General features: G+C 41.4%; 3 protein-coding genes across 11 annotated transcripts in view; 1 reads left to right on the top strand and 2 right to left on the bottom strand.

Moving 5' to 3' along the window:
* The window catches only part of IFT57 (intraflagellar transport 57), a 28,914-nt gene extending 26,975 nt beyond the window's left edge, over positions 1-1,939 (bottom strand). For all 3 annotated transcript variants that reach the window (XM_065637396.1, XM_065637378.1, XM_065637387.1), the window contains exon 1: positions 1,725-1,939. In XM_065637396.1, coding sequence (XP_065493468.1) covers positions 1,725-1,939 — 215 coding nt within the window. The remainder of the gene's footprint in view (positions 1-1,724) is intronic.
* A 263-nt stretch (positions 1,940-2,202) lies between these two features.
* HHLA2 (HHLA2 member of B7 family) lies at positions 2,203-20,334 on the top strand. Of its 7 annotated transcripts, none has more exons than XM_065638059.1 (8): positions 2,203-2,278; positions 8,463-8,734; positions 8,994-9,090; positions 10,205-10,525; positions 10,994-11,254; positions 13,105-13,395; positions 16,002-16,093; positions 17,464-20,334. In XM_065638059.1, the coding sequence occupies exons 3-8, from the start codon at positions 9,027-9,029 to the stop codon at positions 17,485-17,487; spliced, it is 1,053 nt and encodes a 350-aa protein (XP_065494131.1). In that variant the 5' UTR covers positions 2,203-2,278; positions 8,463-8,734; positions 8,994-9,026; the 3' UTR covers positions 17,488-20,334. The 7 variants fall into 7 exon arrangements, with proteins under 7 accessions (XP_065494131.1, XP_065494122.1, XP_065494162.1 ...); XM_065638050.1 differs by having other exon boundaries at positions 2,232-2,278; positions 8,460-8,734; XM_065638067.1 differs by having other exon boundaries at positions 2,271-2,355.
* Positions 18,342-20,794, bottom strand: part of MYH15 (myosin heavy chain 15) — a 46,112-nt gene continuing 43,659 nt past the window's right edge. Inside the window, exons 41-42 of the mRNA XM_065638113.1 lie at positions 20,265-20,402; positions 18,342-18,449 (exon numbers count right to left, since the gene is read on the bottom strand). Of these exons, the coding sequence (XP_065494185.1) occupies positions 18,432-18,449; positions 20,265-20,402 (156 nt within the window). The 3' untranslated portion in view covers positions 18,342-18,431. The remainder of the gene's footprint in view (positions 18,450-20,264; positions 20,403-20,794) is intronic.

The raw sequence follows: 20,794 nt of genomic DNA on the forward strand, positions 1-20,794 counted from the left end.
AGACAAATAGCACAAAGAAAGGTATCTGGATATATTATTATGCCTCTTCAAAAATAAATAATTTTTGCATCAAGTGACTGCATGAAAACTTTAATGGCACTTCCTTGAGGAGAGGAGAACAAATTTACAAAAGCCTCATTGCCTAGAGATGTGCTGTCTTTGTGCATATTGTCCTCATCCGTGCCATTACACCACAGTAACTTCACCTCCTGTTCCTCTCTTAACATCCCCAAATACTCTTCCTGACAACAGCAATACATCCAGTTCCTTTTGCTCCAAAGTTCCCCAAACCTCTTTGTCTTCCCATGTTCCTCAAGAGTGGCAAGAGGCTGGCGTACCTAAATCAGTGCATAAGCTCAGATCAGACGCTTGTTTTTGAAGCGATTCTTCCACCCATCCTCACTTCTTGTGCTTTGGGTCACTTTAAAGAGCAAGGTACACAAACTGGATCTATTTTGGATCACACTAAATTGAAAGATATGGTCCTAATGAGAATTCAGTCCATAAAGATCAGACCACAGTTAATATAAAGTATAAATAATGTGCAGACTGCACACTTGGAATCAAGCCCTTCCCTTTACAGACACAGCTACTTGCTAAGGTGGACAAAGGTTTTCTTTCTTGTTCCAAATATACTGATGTTCAGACGGCTGGTGGAAACTAGCATACAGCCACTGAGCTCATACCTGAGCCTCCCTCCCAACAAGGGGATAATTTGGACTGTTATTTTTTCCCTATCAAACTGTTGTTTATATAAAGCTTAACTGTGTGATATGCTGCTGTGTAACCTGGTTGAAACTGATGAATTTGGAAGTTAATTGGGAGGATGGGTGCTGGGAACACACTGGTCTCATTTCCCAGGTTTCCCGTCTCCCACAGTAATTACAAAACAAAATAAATGACAGAATGGTTGGGGTTGGCAGGGACCTCTGGAGATCATCTAGTCCAACCCACCTGCTAAAGCAGGTTCACCAGAGCAGATCACACAGGAATGTGTCCAGGTGGGTTTGAATGTCTCCAGAGAAGGAGACTCCACAACCTCTCTGGGCAGCCTGTTCCAGTGCTCTGGCACACTCAAAGTAAAGACGTTTATCCTCATCATCATTACATATGAGACAAATATGTATTAGATAAGAAAAAACAGACTTAAAACAATGGGTCCAAGCCCCCTTATGCACACACACCCCACAAATAGTTACCCTGAATACAAGAAATTAATTTAAGGCAGAAATATTTTGTGCAGATAAACCAGCATGCCAATAACTACACTCGAGTTATGTAGTGGGGGCACTGAATGGTGAAATGCCTATTTACTTCTCACATCTCAGCCTACAGAGGGACTTCTCGTTTTGAAAGCTTCAAAACCGCACGGGTATTGATGAAGTTGACTGGTTTTTTACTTGACGCAGGCATCCTGTCACCTGGAAGCCTGCCTGCCTTCCCTCGTCCCTGACCGCAGGGGCTTTCCTCCTGCCAACACTCGGGGTTTGCACCCGTGGGCGCACACCCACGGTGCACGGCCTGACGCCTCTGGCTGCAGCCGTGGCGGCCGCGGCCCCTCACGCGTGGAGCCCCGTCCCACACGACGCGATCCCCCTGCCCCGGCCGCCCCCTCGCACACAGACACGGAACGCCTCCCGGGCGAGGCCGCTGTTGCCCTCCCCGGGGCCTTCCGCGCCCCAAGGCGCCACCGCCAGCTGCTCGGCGGGGCGGGCGAGGGGCACCTGGAGAGCGGCCGCATGTTGTGGCGCCGCAGCGCCTCCTCCTCGTAGCTCAGCAGCTTCAGCTTGTCCAGCAGCTCCTCCATCAGCACGAACATGTGATAGGCCGCGCCCGGGCCCCGCTCCGTCACCGCCCCCTCCTCGTCCCGGTCCCGGTTCCGCTCCCGCTCCCCCACCCCGCGCCGGCTTCCGCCGCCGCCCGCCGCCTCCTCCGCCATCTTCGAACCCCGCCGCCGCCGCTCGTAACCGAGGCAACCAGTCCTACCAATCCCCGCCTGCCTCGGCCTCGAAGCCCACCTCCTGCCCCAATCACAGGCGCCCGGGGCGCCGTGAAGCCGCGCCTGTCTGACGCGAACCACCAATGGCGACCAGGCATGCCGGGGGTCAACATCCAATCACCGCTCCACAGCAGCGGGACGCCAACAGGTGCCGCCTCGCCCCGGCGCTCCGTACCGAACGCCGCCAGCGAGGGAGCAGGATCGGAAAGCAGCGGATTTCGTCACTTCCGCTGAGTAGCCATGAGGAGAGTGCGTCGAGTTGCTGATTCCACGTGAGGTGTAAGATTAATCGATAATCTGGTCCCTGCTTTATGTACCCCTGGAGATGTGACCTTATATGGACGGTGCCAATCATAGTGTGTATTCAAGCAGTTCTGTGTTGGCTGGGAGGTGTGCACAGGGTAGCGGTTTATGGGTTTAGTACGATGTGGTTGTCCTAGGTATCATTACATGTTTAGGTACTCTGGAAGGATACATGTGTGTAAAGTGTGTATTGCCCGATTACACGTATGTTTGTAGTACATGCATCGTTAGTGGATCGTTTGAGTTGTTACGGGGATTAATATCTTGCATGTGAGCTATATGCCGGAGTACATATGTATGTGTTTAGAACATGCATTATATGGGGTTTCTTAAGTAAATGAGGATTATTAATATGGTAGATAGACTAATGCACAGCAATACATAGGACATAAGCGCAGGGGGGAGGGGAGGGGTTCCTGCATTATGTCCTATGTTTTCTTAGTTTCTGTAGTTGAAGTTTACAACGGCGGTTTTTCAGGCCGTAGTTCTTGGAGAAAAGCCAAGCAGAAATTGCTATGACTTATTTTGTGCTTTTTTTAGGGCTAGGTTTTGTTTTAGGTGGGTTGGGGGTGCTGTCGAATCCTTCTCCTTATTACGGGGTTGTTGGGTTAGTGGTAGCGTCTGTCACTGGTTGTGGGTGATTGTTGAGTTTGGGGGTGTCATTTGTGTCGCTGGTTTTGTTTATAGTATATTTAAGGGGGATGCTGGTGGTGTTCGTGTATTCAGTGTCTTTAGTGGCAGATCCGTTTTCCTGAGGCTTGAGGGGATTGACGTGTTATAGGTTATGGTTTAGGGTTTGTTCTAGTGCTTGTTGTTGGGGTGGTTGCTGGGGGTTTTATTGAGGGATGAAAGTTGGGGTTAGTGACTGTTGATAGTGGGGGAATGTTTTCTGTTCTATTAGATTTTAGTGGGGCGGCTATGTTTTATTCGTGTGGGGTTGGTATATTTTTGGTGGCGGGATGGGGGTTACTATTGACATTGTTTGTAGTGTTGGAGGTTGTCCGGGGGTTATCTCGGGGTGCGATTTGGGCTGGGGGGGGGGGGGTGTCAGAAGGTAGTTTAATGTAGAATACCAGCTTTGGGAGTTGGAGGTGAGGGCTTGACTCCCTCTTTTCTGATGGTTAGGAAAAAGGAAGTGGGGAACTCTAAGAAGAGGTGTAGTCTTCATTCTTCGTTTTACAAGACCAATGTTTTTATAAACTATTAGAGTTTTAGTAATTGAGTAGTTTGTTTTCTAGGGCTCCGACAGTGGGGAAGAGGATAAGGAGGATGGAGAAGTAGGTGAGAGAGGCTAGTTGACCGATGATAATGAATGGGTGTTCTACAGGTGGGTTTCCTACTCATGTCAGGATGGCAACTAGGATTCAAAATAGGAGTTGAGAGAAGGGACGGAAGGTTATTGTACGTTGTTTAGATTTGTGGAGTAAGGGGCTGAGGAATAGGATTAGTACAGAGGCAGCTAGGGCCAATACTCCTCCTGGTTTATTGGGGATGGCACCATTATTTTGGTCTAGGAGCTGGGTGGAGATGGGCAGGATCATAGAATCATTGAATCATTTCAGTTGGAAAAGATTTTTAAGATCGAGTCCAACTGTTAACACTGCCAAGCCCACCTCTAAACCATGTCCCTAAGCACCACATCTATGTGTTTTTTAAATACCTCCAGGGATGGTGACTTATATAACTATATCTAGTTATATATTAGCTGTATTTTAAACATATATTTTAAAATGTGTGTGTGCATGCACATAATTATTCAAGACCACCTTATTCTACTACCCCAAGGGCATGAATTTCATTCAAGAAACAAGGATAGATATTCTACTTTTAAATTACTTTCGTGTCCTCTTTTCAGTAGGTCTTAAGTACCTCATACCTTTCTGTTGGCTTATGTCCCTTTTTTTAGACTCTCACGTTATCTGACAATATCTCAGAAAAAAAACCAGACCACGAATAGGGCAGCACTAGAGACAAGAAGTATCCATTTCTTTTGTGTTAAGGATGTTATTGTGAAGTCCTCTGGTAGAAAAAAAAATCAATAGGTTGGGTTTTAGCCTGATCTGAAAACAAAACTCTTAATGCCACAGACATGATGCTTATGGTGAGGAATGTTTTCACCCAAGACGGTATCAGCTATTGTGGCTTGTGTGGCATCTGGTTGACTCCTTCCAGACTGTTTGCAGCAGATAAAGCCTCACTGTGTGGGGCCCAGCCCACAATTGCCCTTCAACACGCAGGGGTGTATTTCTAAAAGCTTTGCACAGGGCATTTGTGTTAAACATTTACCCAGTTTAAGACTAAGCTATGAACATGCAAGCTGAGAAGAGGCAGCAGCTGTACCTATGGATAGCTGATAGCACAGCTCCTGGCCTGAGGTGCGGTACTTTACAGCTGGATATATGAAAAAGTAAGTCCTGCGAGCAGAGGAGTTGTAGCTGGAGATCAGCCGGAGCTGCTGCAGAGTCGGGGGAAGACAGTGGGTAGGAAAGCTGATTCTCCCGCAAAAGCAGGAGACACAGGTCTTGTGTGTACAGCTGACACTGCCTGGGATCTTCTAGGTCAGACACTGCTTCCTTTCACTTCTTCCTGCATTTTGCTTGGGGTGTTTTTTGGAAGCCCTCTTCCCTAAAATGCTTGAGTCATTCTGTCAGTTTCTCCTACTGGGTAGCACACAGGAGGCTCGAATTGTTCAGAGAAAGCGAAGGCCTAGTGAAATACTGTTAAAAAGAAAATAGACTACCTAACCCTGCAGACAGCCCAAGGCATCTACTGTTCTTGATTCAGATTAGCAGCTTTCTGAGAAAAGTGTCATGATGATTTGTATTTTGCATTCCCTTTGTCCTGTGCCCATAAAGAATTTGCCTCTCTCCCTGCATCAGGTTCCTGTGCTCTGCCTTATTGAGAGGATTGCTGGTCCCTGCTGTGCCTGTGGTGCTCATGCTCTCGTAATGCCCAAGCAGAATCCCAAAGCAGCATGACCACTGCTGTAGAAGTCACATTTCTGGCAGTACCTGATTTCTTCTGTTACTCAGTTACAGTTCGCGGGAGTTATCGTTAAAAATGTGTTCAATAAAGCCAGGCAAAATAAATGCTTAAGAGAAGAAGCTTTTTAAGCCTGAAGAGGGAGAAACAAATGCAAAAGCTGTGAAAGCTTCACATATATAGAAGCTAATTCAGCCTACAGAAAGAAACTGCTTTCATTTGTGGAACAGCAATGAACTTGTGTGTTAAATACCTGAGCTCTGGTATGTGTAGGTGTGGCTGTGGCTGTGAAAGGGGCAGGCAAGACGTGAACCGCTGCAGCTTTGGGAGAGCTGTATATTCGTGGGTTTTATTTATTTTTTTTATATATGCATAAACCCTGCCTGCACGAAACACCTGAAACAACAAGTTCCTGAATTTTTTGGCTACTTGTGAAGTCAGAAGAGGTAAAAAAAACGCCAGTGTTCTTCTAACAGCTCTATGGTGGTTTAAGTGTACAAAATGGTGGAGGCGGAGAATATGGTATGTATATATTCAGGTAAAACCTAGTAGTTTTGGTGTACTTCCTAACATCCAAAATTGGTCTTTAGAATGTGGGATCCTTCTTCATTTGGGGGTGTTTCTTGACAACAGAAGTATGTAGTTAGCATTTAAGTCGTAAGGGTTTAATTGTGTGGAGGTGGAGAATTACTTCTCTTTTCTATTACAGAAAATGTCTCCTGAACATTCAGTGGGGAAATTCTGGAAAGCTAGTATCATTGTGGCTAGTATGAGATTTTAGTAGTGTGTGATTAACACAAGTTTTTTAGAACTTTACACGTTCGTTTTTCTTGTTTGCTTGTTGGCAAAACTTGAAATCCTCTGCATTTCCAGTCCTCATAAGTGTGCGTGTGCGTGCTTGAAATGTGCTGTTGTTAAGTTACCTTGAAAATGAATTAATCTGAATCCTTTTTATTAAGGAATAAATAACTTTTGTTTGACAAGGTTAGGAGATTATTACGATATGAATGGCTGCTCTCAATGTGAGTCACAGAGGGAAGTTCAGTGAGCAGAGGTTGATCCCCGGTACCTGTATGTTAGGGGAGTGCTCTGATCAGGGTTCAGATCGAATGGAAAGTTCAAAGATGATGGACATGTGGTTTGGTCACAGAAGAAAAAGAAAGGATTTGCCTTTTGACATTCATTTCCTATAGTGGCCAAAGCAAGTGCATTGTTGCCCATACCACTATCTGAACTGTTCAGTGCTTGACTTCACTGTATGTCTTAGAAGATGCATTTCAGTGCCTTGCCTTGCTCTTAGAAACCCTGGCTGAGCTTCTGCTGCCCAACTGAGCCTGTGGTAGTTCTGTATGAAGTAAGTCTTCTGAAAACTAGAGTGTCAGTAACTGACATTGCCTACAGCGATCTTAATTCTACTTGTGCACTGTCTGTATTGATATTTCACTACAAAGCCTTGTGGTGTGATTTCTTGGTTGTGCCACTTAGGTCTGTAACAAACATGTATCTTCAGTACTTTGCAGTGTGACTCTAACTACCAGCATAGATTTGCTTTGTGCGTGTAAGATCCCAGACCTGCTGAAAAGAAGACTGGCCAGAGCCTGCACTCCTCAGGTTTTTCTGCAGAATGACAAACATTTTTTTCCCAACACACTACAATGGGAGGATCCAAAGCTAAGATTTCTGCTGAACAGGAAATTTTTCAGCTAACTAGTTGTAGTTCTGTATTTCAGTACAGCATTATGCAGTACAGCATTATGGAGTACAGCTAGAAGAGGTGACACAGCCTGCACTGTCCAGGCCTCACTCCTTGATGCAGCCCCCAAAGGCATCACAGAGGTACTATTGGAACCATGTTGCTCTCAGAACATCACCGCCAAACTGCACAGGCTATTGAACATGGCAGATCACTCACTAAGGGAAATTCAGCATTGATTGCAGTTTCTGAAATTTAAACATCAGAGTATATTGTGTTAATCAAGTTGGAAGTGATGGTCAAATGAGGAAAAAATCCAATAAAATGTGATATACACTGCTTGCCAAGACAAGGAGGAAAAGAAGGAAGATACTGGCAGTTGCTGCTAACATGAAACAAAATATATATCATAAGTGTTTGGTTTATTCTTGCATTATCTATGCCTCAGGTTTAATATTTTGGTGTCCCAAAATATTGTTGGGTTTTTTCCCTAATAGAAAAGTGAGAATACATAAAATAATCACATAAGCTTTACGGAAGAATTAACACGCAAAAATCCTTGGGACATAAGATTCACATCCACCACAGGTACAGTGACACACACCAGCCAATATTATTCATTAGTATTAAAAGAACTGGCTAGCAAGCCTGGCTATACCTGTGCCCTGTATAAGTCAGCAGTGGTACCTATAACTGTTCTTTGGGGAGAGGAAAAGAGCTAGGAAAAGTTGTTCAGACTCTTTTCAAGCTATTTGGTTCATGAGGTAATTTCTCCACTGCAGTATGCTGCATTTTAGAATAGTGTGCCTGGGTGGAGGAAAGGTGCAGTCTATCAGTTACAGTAAGGTTGTTATTTTTTCGTTGTGCACAAGAGCTTCCAGTTCATTGCTACTTAACTGAGAAACGAGAAGATACGATGAGACATCCTCCTCTGCCTTTGCATTACTATCCTAGATGTCCATACACATATTTTTGGAAGTTCAGCTGATGCCCTTTTGGTCTGGTTAAGAGTAAAGTGTGAAGAGTTCTTTATATTTGCGGTATTTGCAAATGCAGGCAGATTTCCCACTTCAGAAAGTCAAATGTTGCGGCAATCAGAAATATATTTTAGGAAGTCAAAAAAATCTGGTTTGACAAGGCACATGTTAAATCCTTTTGGAAATGGTACTTGACCATTTTTCCTTGGTGTCCTGTTCACAAATGATGAAGATTAATATTCCCTAGCCCTGGTAGAACACTGTCATGGTTTGAATGCAGGGAGACAATAAAAAACCGCGGCAGATGTATTTTCCTTAACCCTCTTCCCCGCTCCTGTTTTCCGCGCACCCCCCCCCCCCCCGCTTTTTCACTAAGGACAGGCGATTTTGAGAGAAAAGGAAAAGAGAGTTGGAAAATTTGAAAACGTTTTACTAATGCTACTAAATAAACATAGAGAAAAATAACACAGAACAAATACTATAGAACCAGTCTTGCAATTCCCAGCAGCTGCTCCGACAGGATCCTTCAGCCAACTGGAACTAGATTCAGTCTGTCACAAGGTCTCAGCTTGCAGGGAAGGCAAAAAAGAAGCAGAGACGAAGAAGCAGCAAAGCAAAGCAGCAGAAGACCTAGCAGAAGAGAGAGTCCTTCCAGTCTTCACATTCTATATCCAGGAAGTCGTGATGGGGTAGAATACTCCAATTGGTCAATTTGTGGTCGCCTGACTCAGACCACATCCTCTCGTTGCTCCCCACAATGACCCGGGATAAACACTGAAGGTAAACGCTTTCTGTTTATTAAAAATAAAGTATTTATCTGCAAAGGATTACATGGTAATGAGAGGGCCTCAACCTTCATGAAGTGTATAGTATTACAGAATGACTTAAGGCCAGAAATCTGGACCAAGACTGTTGCAAACAAAAAACGTGATACAAAGGCCTGTGGTTCTTAATAAGCTGTACAAAGGAAATCTTATAGTTCGGGTATGTCTTTTACCTGCATTTAAACAGGTTTTCTCTCCTCCTTTTATGTTGTCAGTTTGACATGAGTCTACTATGAACCAGAGAAGACATGAAAGGACAGAAAATACCATCTCTTCTTATCTATTTATTTCACACAGGTGCTACACTTTGGGGTAGGTCTTTGCTCTATTGTTAATGAAAAATAATAAGACGATTGTTTATCATTCTTAATAGGGGTAATTAATTAATTCAAACACTGTTTATTGATAGTAAAGAATTGATCTAGGGTAATGTGAGACACTCCCAAAGCAAAAGACAAGTGTTTGGAAGATGGCTGCACAGACGGCCATGGCCATCGGCAACGTTGAGCACCCAGACTGTTACCTGCTCACATTTCTGCCCCATGGCTTGGCTGGTGGAGTGCATCGTGTGACTGCTCAGCAGGCTGTAGTTGTCAGTTTGTACTGAAAATGCTTTGGTTGAATTTGCACTGGGATGGCTGAGGAAAAGTCATGCGTAGTGCCCTGCCAGCTGAGCTGGAGAGGGCATCAGAATTTCCGACAAGACAGCTGCAGCGGGACATTCGCCAGCAGTCTAACAGGTTGTCTGACCTTGGCCGAGAAGGTCCATATGACAATGCCTAGTTAATGCAGCCTGTTTTTAAAAAGATTGGTTTAAAAGTGTTCTTTTATGCCAGCAAGGCCTAAATTAAATGTTAACAGCAATCAGATGATACTAGTTGTGTGAATTAACCTTGAGGAATCCACACCTTAATTACCTTGAGAGGCAGGGATAGAGCTCCCTGACACTATCTGTGGTGGAAAAGCTGTTTCAAGAAGTTCTGGGCTTCCTGTTGGTTGCACCATCACGTCCTTTTTTTCCTGTGACTGTACAACTGCTTGGCACTATGCATGGTTGTCGTTAACTCAGGTCATTGCAACATGGCACTATGAACATTTGAGCAAGTAGCAAGCTGCAGCTGAAAACATTTTGAGGTTGAAGATGGTGCTTTTGGGAATGCAATTGAAACTAGGGTGGTGATGTGCCAATATGATTATGTATGTGCTCACTCAGGATATCTACTTAAAATTATTAGAAGTTGAAAGACCAGAGCTCTGTGTTACAATATTGATTAAACCAATCGAAGATCCTTCCCGTCCCAGAGACATGCTTGGTAGGAATGTGCTGCCTGCCAGAGCGTTTTTTTTGTCAGGGATAAGGAGGAGCAGGAATATGCTTGTACACTGGATTTAATTTATCTTATTCATTTGTACTTATGGGCTTTAGGTTTTACAGAACAGAGCACAGTAACAGGGCTGTTTTCCAAGGATTGCATCCTCCCTTGTCCTTTCCCACCTGGCGATGATGAAGTAATTTACTGGAAGAAGGGGGACAGAAATGTGCACAGCTACTACTATCAGAGAGATCAGCTGGAAAGACAAGACCCGGATTACAGAAACAGAACACACCTTTTCCACCAGGACATTCCTAGTGGAAATGCTTCCTTGAAACTCAATAGCTTGACCGTGTCTGATGAGGGCTCTTATAATTGCTATGTGGGAACACAACGATCTAAAACAGAAGTGGAAGTCACGCTGCATGTAAGAGGTCAGTAAGACATCAAAAGTGCTTGGATTGCAGTGGGAATTAGATTACACCAACAGATTTTCTTGTGTTATTTTTCACATGGAATCAAAATCCCTTAGGCGAACAGAGTGCCTTTTGGGCCTGATGGTATTATCAGACAATTCATTTTCTCTGGTGAAATGTTGTAACGTGAGTTGAAAACTTTCAGTGCAGCGCTTGTACTCATAACCTACTGCACTGTGATTTCTAAAGGGTAACTAGGCAGTATGCTTGAGTTTTTAAACATCATGTGGCTCCTCAGAACAGTACAGACCCTGGCATTGACACCAAGTAATGCTATGCTTTCTTCTGAAATCAAACACAGATTAATTTTTGTTCACAATATTTATTATCCCCAATGTTTTTTTCAGAAGACCAATTGCTACAAGTTAAAGAGGATTTTGAAAGTAGTAGGAATTTTACTTATTTATTTATTTTTTTAATCTACAGTTCCCTCTTATTATGCACTGGAATACCAAAAGACAGACACAGGAAGAATACTGAAGTGCTATGCTTTTCTCACTTATCCGGCACCACATATATCTTGGGTACAAGGCAATACATCCCTCCAAGAAACAGATCGGAAGGAAACCAGGGATGGAGTTCTGTATTCTCTTAGAAGTGACCAGAACATTATAAACACAGCTGATCCTTACCACTGTCGTGTTCATCTGCCTCATGAAGAGTGGGCTGCTGAATGGAAGATGCAAGGTAGGAATGAAGTCTCTTCCTGCATCATTACTGAATGTCACAGCTGGTTTCAGATTATTAAATACAGTGTTTCTGCAGTGGGACAACACAGATACGGGATGGTGCAAAACAATGTGCCTTCCTCTTTGAAAGTCGTCTGTTACAATTACAAGGCAGTATATGCCCAAGAAGTAAGGGTAAGAGGGGGGAGCTCTCACTTCTGGAAGTTAGTTTTACTCTGAATGGTTTTTCTGTATCAGTTCCATGTTTCAAGACATGCATAATAATAAAATTTTACACTCTGTCAAGAAAAGAATGAATTCAGACAAAATACATGGAAACCTTAGTGAACCTGTGGGCTATATGAGGGAGAGGAAGGTTTGCCTGCTGCTCTAGATGCGTATGCTCCTTAATCAGTCCATTGCCCACCTTTTGCGAGAGTTTTTTCAGTAGCGTTTGATGCTTTCGTTGTACTTCTCTTCAAGTGTGTTCTTAAGTGCCCGGGTTGAGTGCTGGGAACGCATGGGAGTGGAGAGCAAACAGCAGCTCATTTTATTAACGAAAAACAGCACTGTGAAATTTCAACCCTCCATTTTGTCCTTCTCCTGAATTTCACTGGAAATTCAGTTCAAGTAAATAACTGGTGCTTTTCAGCCTCTCCTGTTTCTTAGGAAAAAAAATTTTGAATTGAATCAACAGCAATGCAAGAACAATTCACTTGTGAGATGTGCATGGCTGCTTCCATTGCCCTGATTTCCCCCTGAAGTGTAGCCAGACACTCCCTCCGTTCTAATCCACTGCATACGTTTCAGAACAAGAGTGCAGTTTCTGATTTACATGCAGTAGCTTACAATATGGAAGGTTTCAAGTATTGCATAATAGCAGGTAACAAGTGCACTATAAGTGGCTGTTTTGTTAATCTATCTTTCTGATCCCCAAGAGAAAAAGGTACATTTATGACACTTTTGTTTGCGTCCGTCTATCCTCTCACTGGGACGTTTTGAAAATAGACTGCTTTCCTTTTCCTTATGTAATAGCAGTGTGGGGTACAGTTTTGTTTTGTCCTCGTGGTTTTCAGGCCCACGCCTCTGCTCATTCATCCCCACGCACAGAAACCAAGTGTGGTTATACCATGTCAAATGTATTAGTTTCCTCTCCAGCACACTGCCAGCCACCACTGCCTCCTCTCTTTTTAATTCCTGTCAAATTGATAGTTGTGCTTTGATATTAATTTGTCTTATATTAATATTTTATACATTAGCTATTAGTTCCATTTACCTGCTTTTTCCTTCTCCTTCCTTATTTAAAGCTATTCATTAATTGTAAGTGTTCCACACAGAGAGGTGAAATACTTAAGACCACCATAGCTGAAAGTTATTTCTAACTAAATGCAGTATTTTGATTCTTCTAATTAAATTATGTTATAACAGTATTGCCCTTTTGCTTTTAATATCCAAGTATCTGACTAGTTGCATTTTTTTCTCTGCTCCCAACATGTCAAATTTCATGCTATTTTACATGGTAACTTAGACTAGGCTGAATCACTTTCATTAATGAGCCCCTCAATTAGAGGAAAAAGAGGCAAATGAAAACAAAATAATTTTAAGTATAGCTAATACCAATTAGATAGTTTTTTGTTGTTGATATTTGGTTATGTGTTTGTTTTGTTTTAATGTAAGATACATTTGCTTTTAAAATCTTCAGATGCTTCTGGAAGCATACTGTAATGTTTGAATATGATATCAAAATAGCAAAATATGTTTTTATATTTGTCCACAGTAGTATCAGATTTCAGAACAAGTTCGGAAAATGTCTAAACCTTCATACTATTTAAGGAAAAATGCAGAGGGTTCTTCAATTATCTGTTTCAGACCAACTGTCTAACGTGGAAGGAAGTAGCATTGCGATTCCTTGTGAATACGGCAATAACTCTGCAAATACTGAAGGTTTCAGTGTTGTCTGGACATTAAACAGAAATGCAGTGACTTCAGTCCTGGCCTCCTTCAATGGTACATCTCACTCTTACCAGCCTCGAGTCCAGATTAACCAAAATGACTTTTCACTGATGTTGCATGATGTTACTGCAGATGACAGTGGAGAATACCTGTGTAATATTTCAACCCCTCATTACACAAAACTGACTGTGAGAACTTTGCAAGTTGGTAAGTTGCTACTCTTTTATTTCAGACAATGGGGACCAGTGAGGGGAATGCAGAGTGAAAGGGTCAATCAGAAATCTGCAAAGCATTGAGAAAAATCATCTTGTGTAATAAGTACAAGTGTGTAAAGAGATACTTTATTATTGTTGATCCAGGAAAAAAAAAAAAGTTCCCTAAAATAGATTTATTTAAAGACTTGAAGTTTCTTTTTTTCCAATTACCAGCTCGTTGTGGCAAAGGTCTCAAAATTGGTGGCTGACTGCAGTTGCCACCAGCTCCTCTCAGAGCCGAGGGCACAGAGGAACTCTTACAATCGTGTCCTAACTGCTCCGCTAATAGAAAATACAGCTTCTAAAGGTAACAAGGAGATGAAAGGAAGCCCAAAGACACAGTATAAATGTGGCTGCAGAAGAAACCGTGTTGAGGAGAGTGCACAGTTGTTGTTTTCAAAGCTTTAATTCTACACAGCAGGCCTTTTTTAGATCTGGGGAGATATATGTTTATATGCATACCTGAGTTTTTATGAACTGTAGTAAGCTTCCAGCTGTGAAGTCTTAGTTACAGTTATCACATAGTCTCCAGTTTCAAGAAGACTTACTGATTAACTTTTGTAACTATTGAAAACTTACTGAAGGTTAAAAAAATTTACTCCAGCTTTCTAAAATTTATAGTGCAAACAAATTACATATGTGTTCAAAAATACTATGCTGTTTGGGATGCAGCCTCCTTAAATCTCAGTCCAAAGGGAGAAAAAAACCCCAGCGTTCAAACAGTAGCACATAAGCGTTTTACACAGTTAAATACAATCACCTAAAAGTCTGTGAACTAATATTAGGTACCTCATTTGTTGTTTGTTTGTTTAAAGAAAGAAGAGAACTTGAAACAAGCCAGTAGGATATGAAAAATAGAGGCAACGTAGCAGAAAAGGAGCTAGAATAACTGATAACTGCATTTTTTTGATCTTCCCTTCTGCCCCCTCTCCCACGATAGCTTACTTTCAGTCTGAAAACTTGACATAGGGTGTGTTTTAAATGGCAGCAGCTATATGCAACCTGAAGGAGGGGAGTTAGATTAAAGAAAGTTTTTAAGTCAGACAAACACACTTCCTTGCAGCTCAAATTCCAGCATGATCTTCCTTATCCTGTAAACCTAATATTGTGCCTCTGAAGTAGATGGCATTGAAAACCTCCAAGGAATTACACACTTAACTGATGCTCTTAACTAACGTGCATGAGTCTATCAGTCTCCCTGTGCATTTACTGGGGACAGACATGTGCACCTGTCCAGTCCAAATATGATCTGGATCTTCCTCTACAAATGCCTTTCTCTACCTGCTCTCTGCCGATGGATCTCATAATAGCCACAGGTGACACAAATCCCCTTTTTAGTGGCTAAATTACTGTGCTGCTCACAGAATTTTCCTACTGTGGACCAGAAATACATTATACAGAACAGAGAAGACACTTCCCAGAGAGGTTAGCATCTCTGTGGCAGCACAGATTGAAAGCAGAAAAGGAGACAGAGACAGTAAAACATAAGGGAATGACCTAGATCAGTATGTTGGATAGTGGTCATAGCACAGAAGCTGCTCAACCATCAGAAAGATTTCCAAGTGCCACTGGAAAGGAAACTTCTAAGGGGAAAAGTGAGATGAACTTAGAATCATTTTGGAGGCCTTCTCCTGTGTAAAGAAAGGTCACAGCTTCAAGCTGCTCTACCAAAGGAATGGGCAAGTTGTAAATACAGGTCTGCATGGGGGGACAGAGCCAATCTGAAGGCAATGGCCAGATTAAATGCTCTGCTTTGGCAGTTCTCATTTTTGAATTGTTTGCTAGACATCCATAGGGAGTTTCCAGAGGAGTGCAGAATTTTTCAAATTCTTTGGATGAGATGCAGCAGCGGAAAGGAAGGCTGAAGTAGAAGAACCATCCTTAAAGGAATGAGTCCTCTGTTTCCGAGTGTTCTTACATTGTTGAAGTTGGCTGGTGTAATGAGACACTTGGTGCTGTGCAGGACCAAGCTCTGCTAGATGGGCTCTTATCTCCTGTGGAATCCGTTATTACCACCCATCTGCTGCTTCTTGCACCCACCTGGATGGCATGGTTGCATCGTGAAGTTGGGAAACATTTTGGATGAAAGTTGCAAAGATTTCATAACAGAAATCATGAGACCTGTGGTCCAGGCTGGATAACACTTACCGAGTTGTTCCACTGGAAATCCGCAGTACTGTTAATGGCACTGAGCCTTGGATGCAGTTGTTTGGCATACTGGGCAGTTGATTGTTTTTAAATGGGACTTACATTAGGAAGTCATCAAATCATATTACATGAGCACACATGGAATTTTGTATCAGCACAATTAAGTAAAATAATCTGCTTTCAGCTATTCATACTTAAGTCATTACAGTATCATTAAAAGTCTTGCACTATGGGTCAAGTAACTTGAACATTGTTATATTAGTAACATTAAAAGAAACTGAGACATTCTCCCTAAACCATAGCTTTTAGACTATAAATAAGAAAAAAACCTTGGCTTTGGTATGCTGATTGAACAATAGTGAACATTAATTAGCACTTCTGTTAAACTTCTTGGAATTTGTATTTTTAAAGAAAATTCAGGTAACACCGGGAGCATTGTGCTAGGAGTGATTGGAGCGATCGCAGCAGTGGTACTGGTAGCAGGAGTCTGGGTCTGGTTCAAGGTATGTGTGATCATTAGGGGACTTATTTGTAAAGGTACTGTTAAGCTTAAATCCAGACCTTGATTGTTACTTTTGTGTTAAAACATAACTTTTATGTTGAAACATAATGCTTATGTTGAAACACAACTTTCATGTTAAAACATAAATTTGATTTTCATGAGTTAAAGCATACAAAAGACTGAAAATGTAGGATGATAAGTCTCAGCATAAATAAATTGTCCTTATTCTTACTATTTTCTAAGTCCAGAAAGCCCTCATTGGTACATCTATGCAGCAGTATTTTGGTTGTAACAATATTAACATGACCTTCCCTTGACCACATGCTCTCCTGTGCTTTATAAAAAGATGAAAAAGTTGGTTACCTTTCATGGATCCTTTCAGATAACTTGCTTTAAAAACAATCAAACTGGTTAATTTTATCTTGTGTTTAAAACCAAAAAACCCCAAACCAAAACATGAAGTCTCTCAAACAATACACATACTTAGCCTTCATTAGGGCTCAAATTAGTATTTCAACTATAGCCAACGTCTAACCTCACCAAAACTTTGGTGTGAAAATTTATACTGCTTGTTTTGCTTAAGAGACTGTTATAACCATATGATCCCTGATCTCATCTCTCAACACATGTCTCCTGTTTACTAGTGTACAGCATCTTCAAGTGGATGCATTTTGTTCTTGTGCTTTTGAAGAAGGCTGGCTCTGTCTTGTAGTATTCTGTCTCCTTCCTCTGCATTTGAGGTGATTATCCTTAAAAAACAAACTTTAGCTCTTAGTCCTTCAGATACATCTTTCTGTGTCTGACAGTAGAGCCCTACCCATGGAGACCTATACCTTCAGACTTGCTAAGCCTTGGATTTTGTCACAGTCTGAATTTGATAATGTTCAGGAAACATTTTACAATGGTTACTGAGAGGTTCAACAAGAACATACCAGAAGGACAACTTTAAAATGACTGAGTTGCAGTCTTTTTCCGCTTTTCTCTCACTTAGAGATTCACTTGCATTCTTCTTATTAGCCAATTTTAATGCTAACATGCATTGGAGATAATAACATACTTTTGAGATGCAGCTGCTTAATTTAAATAATTTAGGCAAGACTTATTTATCTTGGGATCTGTTGAGACCTTTAACATATAATCAGAGCAACTGGAACAGTTTATGTGTTAACTCAGGTCTGGCTACACTGATGGAGGACTAGATAGAAGAAAGAGGAATTTTTCTGCACTGTTATGTGGATGTTTGTTTTACTCAGCTAATGCTAAAACGGAAAGTACTGGCTTATCTTTACAGTGAGTGTGTCTTGTTCTGTTCCCACTAGAGGATTAATTTTACACATCAGTAGTTCTTACAAACATTTTTGTTTTGACTAGAAACACAGAAGAGGAATCATATAAGCACCTTGACATAAAGGAGGAAAATCGCTCTCTGCACACACAGATGCTACTGAGATTGCTGCTTAAAAGAACAAAGGGTTCCTTCACCTTCCTTACTGAGTTGCATTGAGAGCCAAATGGAAATGTGATTAAGCAACACTAACAAACAACTGGACTGATGGTGAAAAAAATGTAAGTCAATTGACACTTGTCTGTGAAGAGTCAACATGAAAAACTGGAACTAGAAGATCTTAAAGGGACAACAAAAAAGTTTCTACAGAGGAAGTTTCAGTTTTGAGGGCTTTTTTTTCAGTATGGGGGAAAGAGAGGGCTTACTGTTTTGCACTTCATTTAGTATTTTAATTTCGGGCAACAACAACCTGCCTGTTTAAAAGTGGAAAACGTCTAAGAGAACACCTGATGGGACATGTCCCTCTACAGCATCTGCTATGTCTCTACTGCAGCTGGTGAACAAAAGTACTATGGCTGGTGGTAGTAGAAGCTTCTAAACTGACTGTTCATATGGAAAAGTTTGTGTCTTGCTCTCCTACAAAACTCATACAGCCTCCAACTGGCAGGACAGATGGAACCTGAGTTATCCCAGCTTTAAGGGCTGTACCCCTGCACGGGTTCAATCTGTGCTGCTTTAACAATCTGCACATGAAATGCATGAGGTTGTGCAGCATAACTGGATTTGCCCTTGGTTTTGATTTTGTCAGAGATCTGCCGGTTAGGATTTGTTCCAATATAATGAAGTGGGCTATTGGCAAGATGTAAGCTTTTATTGATCCCTGGGGCTTGGCAAAATAGAAACACAAAGAAATGAATGGAATACACTACACAGTCTTTCTGGATTTGATAAACTTGATGTTTATTTCTGTAAGTGCTTATTTTTTTCTACATCTGCTTTCAGTTGTGCCTGATTATATCAAGCATCTTCTCATATTTGTCAGCGTGAACTGTACTTATTCCTCTTCATGAACCTGAAATGCAATTGAGATAGTATACAACTGTTAAAAATTGAAGCATTGAGGGCTTTTTAGAGTAAGTTCACAAGTGTATGACAAAAGTTTATCTTCACTAATGCTTCTGCTCCCTGGTATTACCGGTTTTTATGTGAAAGAGACGAGCACCAATCCAGCCAACCTTTGCTGTCTTATTTCAGCTAACAATACATGTTTCTTGTCCTCATGCTAGACTTTATCTCCCTTTGACAGCAGATGGCTTCTATACAACCCTGTTTCAATAGGTGGTGGTGCTCATTCTGAATCACACACGCTTCTGAGTTTCCAGGAACATGGGTACTAGTAGAAGTAGACAACATATTTCTAATGCTACACAGTGGGAGTAGTCTCTCCAGTGCCTTTCTCTCCCCAAAGGAGATGTGTCATGACTTTTGGGACAGCACTCGCTGCCTGAACATGTTTCCTGGCTGATCTTTTGACAGCGCAATACTCTGCTGTAAGCCAGAGCTGGAATTGGTGTTGGCAAACCAGCATCTGACTAATAAAAACAGGCATCCGCTTTTCTATTATTTTTGCATATTTGAGGCAGAAAGAGGGTACTAGTAAGATACAGGAAATACACATAATTCTTAACAGTATTTTAAAAAAATTAATTTCTCTCATGGTTTACCTATTTCAGTGTCTGTGAGATGCCATGGCTTTGTGAACTTGTGTGAGTTTTCTTTTTTTTTTCTAGGGCTGGAATAATTTAAAGGAAAATATGTGGAAATTTTTTACTCTTAAAAGCTGCAAAACTTATTTTGAGCTTCAGTTACAGTGCTGCTTCCATAATATGTAAATGTGTGAGAGACCAGATTTTCATGCAGTTTTAATGCAGCTCTGCTCTAGATGGTAGAGCTACAATCATTTATTTCAGTCAAAGGTGATTTTATTACTCCAATATAAAAGCAGAAATTGGAGTGTTTCTTCTCACAGAATGGTGGATACAGAAGAGAGAAGGAAGGTGTGGGGATCAAGTGTGATAAAAATACCAGAATTATACAATTTTTTTTTCCTCTTTCTTGACTCAGGAGCTGTCACCCCCACAAAACTTATATGACACTGACCACGACAGTTTTTGTTTCACTGGCAAATGAAACAGATAAAGCAACAACCCAGATCCTCTTTCTATCATTCGTACAAGTAACAACCCCTCTCTTACTTGCCCTGGTTGCCACAAGGTGAGCATAGAGAAGCAAATGTTTGCTTTCAGTTCCAGACCGGGTTCTCAGGCACCTTTTAGTATCATCAATATTATTCTGCTACCATTCTGCTCAAGTGTGAAACACCACAAATATATTTCTAATTACGAATGACTTCCCAGCACCCAAGTGACTAATCACTAATACTTTCTTTTTGTCTAGCTCTTTAAATCAATACAAGTTTGTTGAAAGAGCAATGTTAAAATATCTGGCAATCTGCTAGTGCAGTGATCCCCAGGCTGTATTACATACATAGAAATCTACATCATCATCAGGAGAAAAAGGTGGAGCTTTTTAATATCCCATTAAAAAAAAAAACAAAAACCACCAGTTTTGGAAACTTCTGACTACTGAGCATAGAGGTTAAATGACAACATGAAGAGGATGGAGAATTCATTTTGCCTAAGCATCAGATTGCTGTCCTAAAGGCTAACCTTAATATTAAAATAAATAGTAGACTGAAACTAAAAAAAACGTAGTAAACAAGAATTTATTCTAGTCCATGCTACTTAAAGATGTAACAGATCTTCCTGCATAGCATCCACTACTGTGTATTAAACAGTCACATTTACTCCATATGGTATAACCATACCTTTTTCATGCCAATATCTCTTGACTTGCTCCTCAGCTTATTGACTTGAGATTCAGCTATTTCAGCCCGTTCTTCAGCATCATCCAGGTCATGTTGCTGTTTTCTGTACTTCGAAAGGTACAGATTGGCTTGAGCTTCCTGGTGAGAGAAAACAGTGCAGCTGATTTCCTCCGGTCCCTATGAAACTAAGCTTTCCAATTCAAGCAGGACATAAAGTGCTCAGCATGCCTGGGTAAGCTGTGGGGGAACCAGTTGCCTCCTGGAGAACTGAGATTGTTGTTTTACAGAGTTGATGTTTCCAGTGGCACTCTCCATGTTAAGTGAACTGGGAGGTTCTTAACGTGCCTCCTGAGGGACTAGGAGGAAAAAAGTCTTCCTTATTCCTTCCCTTCCCCCTTCCCTTGCAAATGATACTGCAGTCTTAAGATAAAATTGAATACCTTTTCTTAAATATAATCAACACAAATGCTACATATTTTGTTTAATATCTATTATATTTATACATACAGGGTTTATATGAATATAAATAC

This window comes from Caloenas nicobarica, chromosome 1, assembly GCF_036013445.1.
Source record: "Caloenas nicobarica isolate bCalNic1 chromosome 1, bCalNic1.hap1, whole genome shotgun sequence".
NCBI lineage: Eukaryota > Metazoa > Chordata > Aves > Columbiformes > Columbidae > Caloenas > Caloenas nicobarica.

Bases quoted from the DNA above. Each gene is read 5' to 3' on its own strand.
- HHLA2 (XM_065638059.1), top strand. From the start codon at position 9,027: ATGAAAGGACAGAAAATACCATCTCTTCTTATCTATTTATTTCACACA. The intron at 10,526-10,993 runs GTCAGTAAGACA...TTTAATCTACAG, and splicing joins AGTCACGCTGCATGTAAGAG to TTCCCTCTTATTATGCACTG. The intron at 13,396-16,001 runs GTAAGTTGCTAC...GTATTTTTAAAG, and splicing joins TGTGAGAACTTTGCAAGTTG to AAAATTCAGGTAACACCGGG.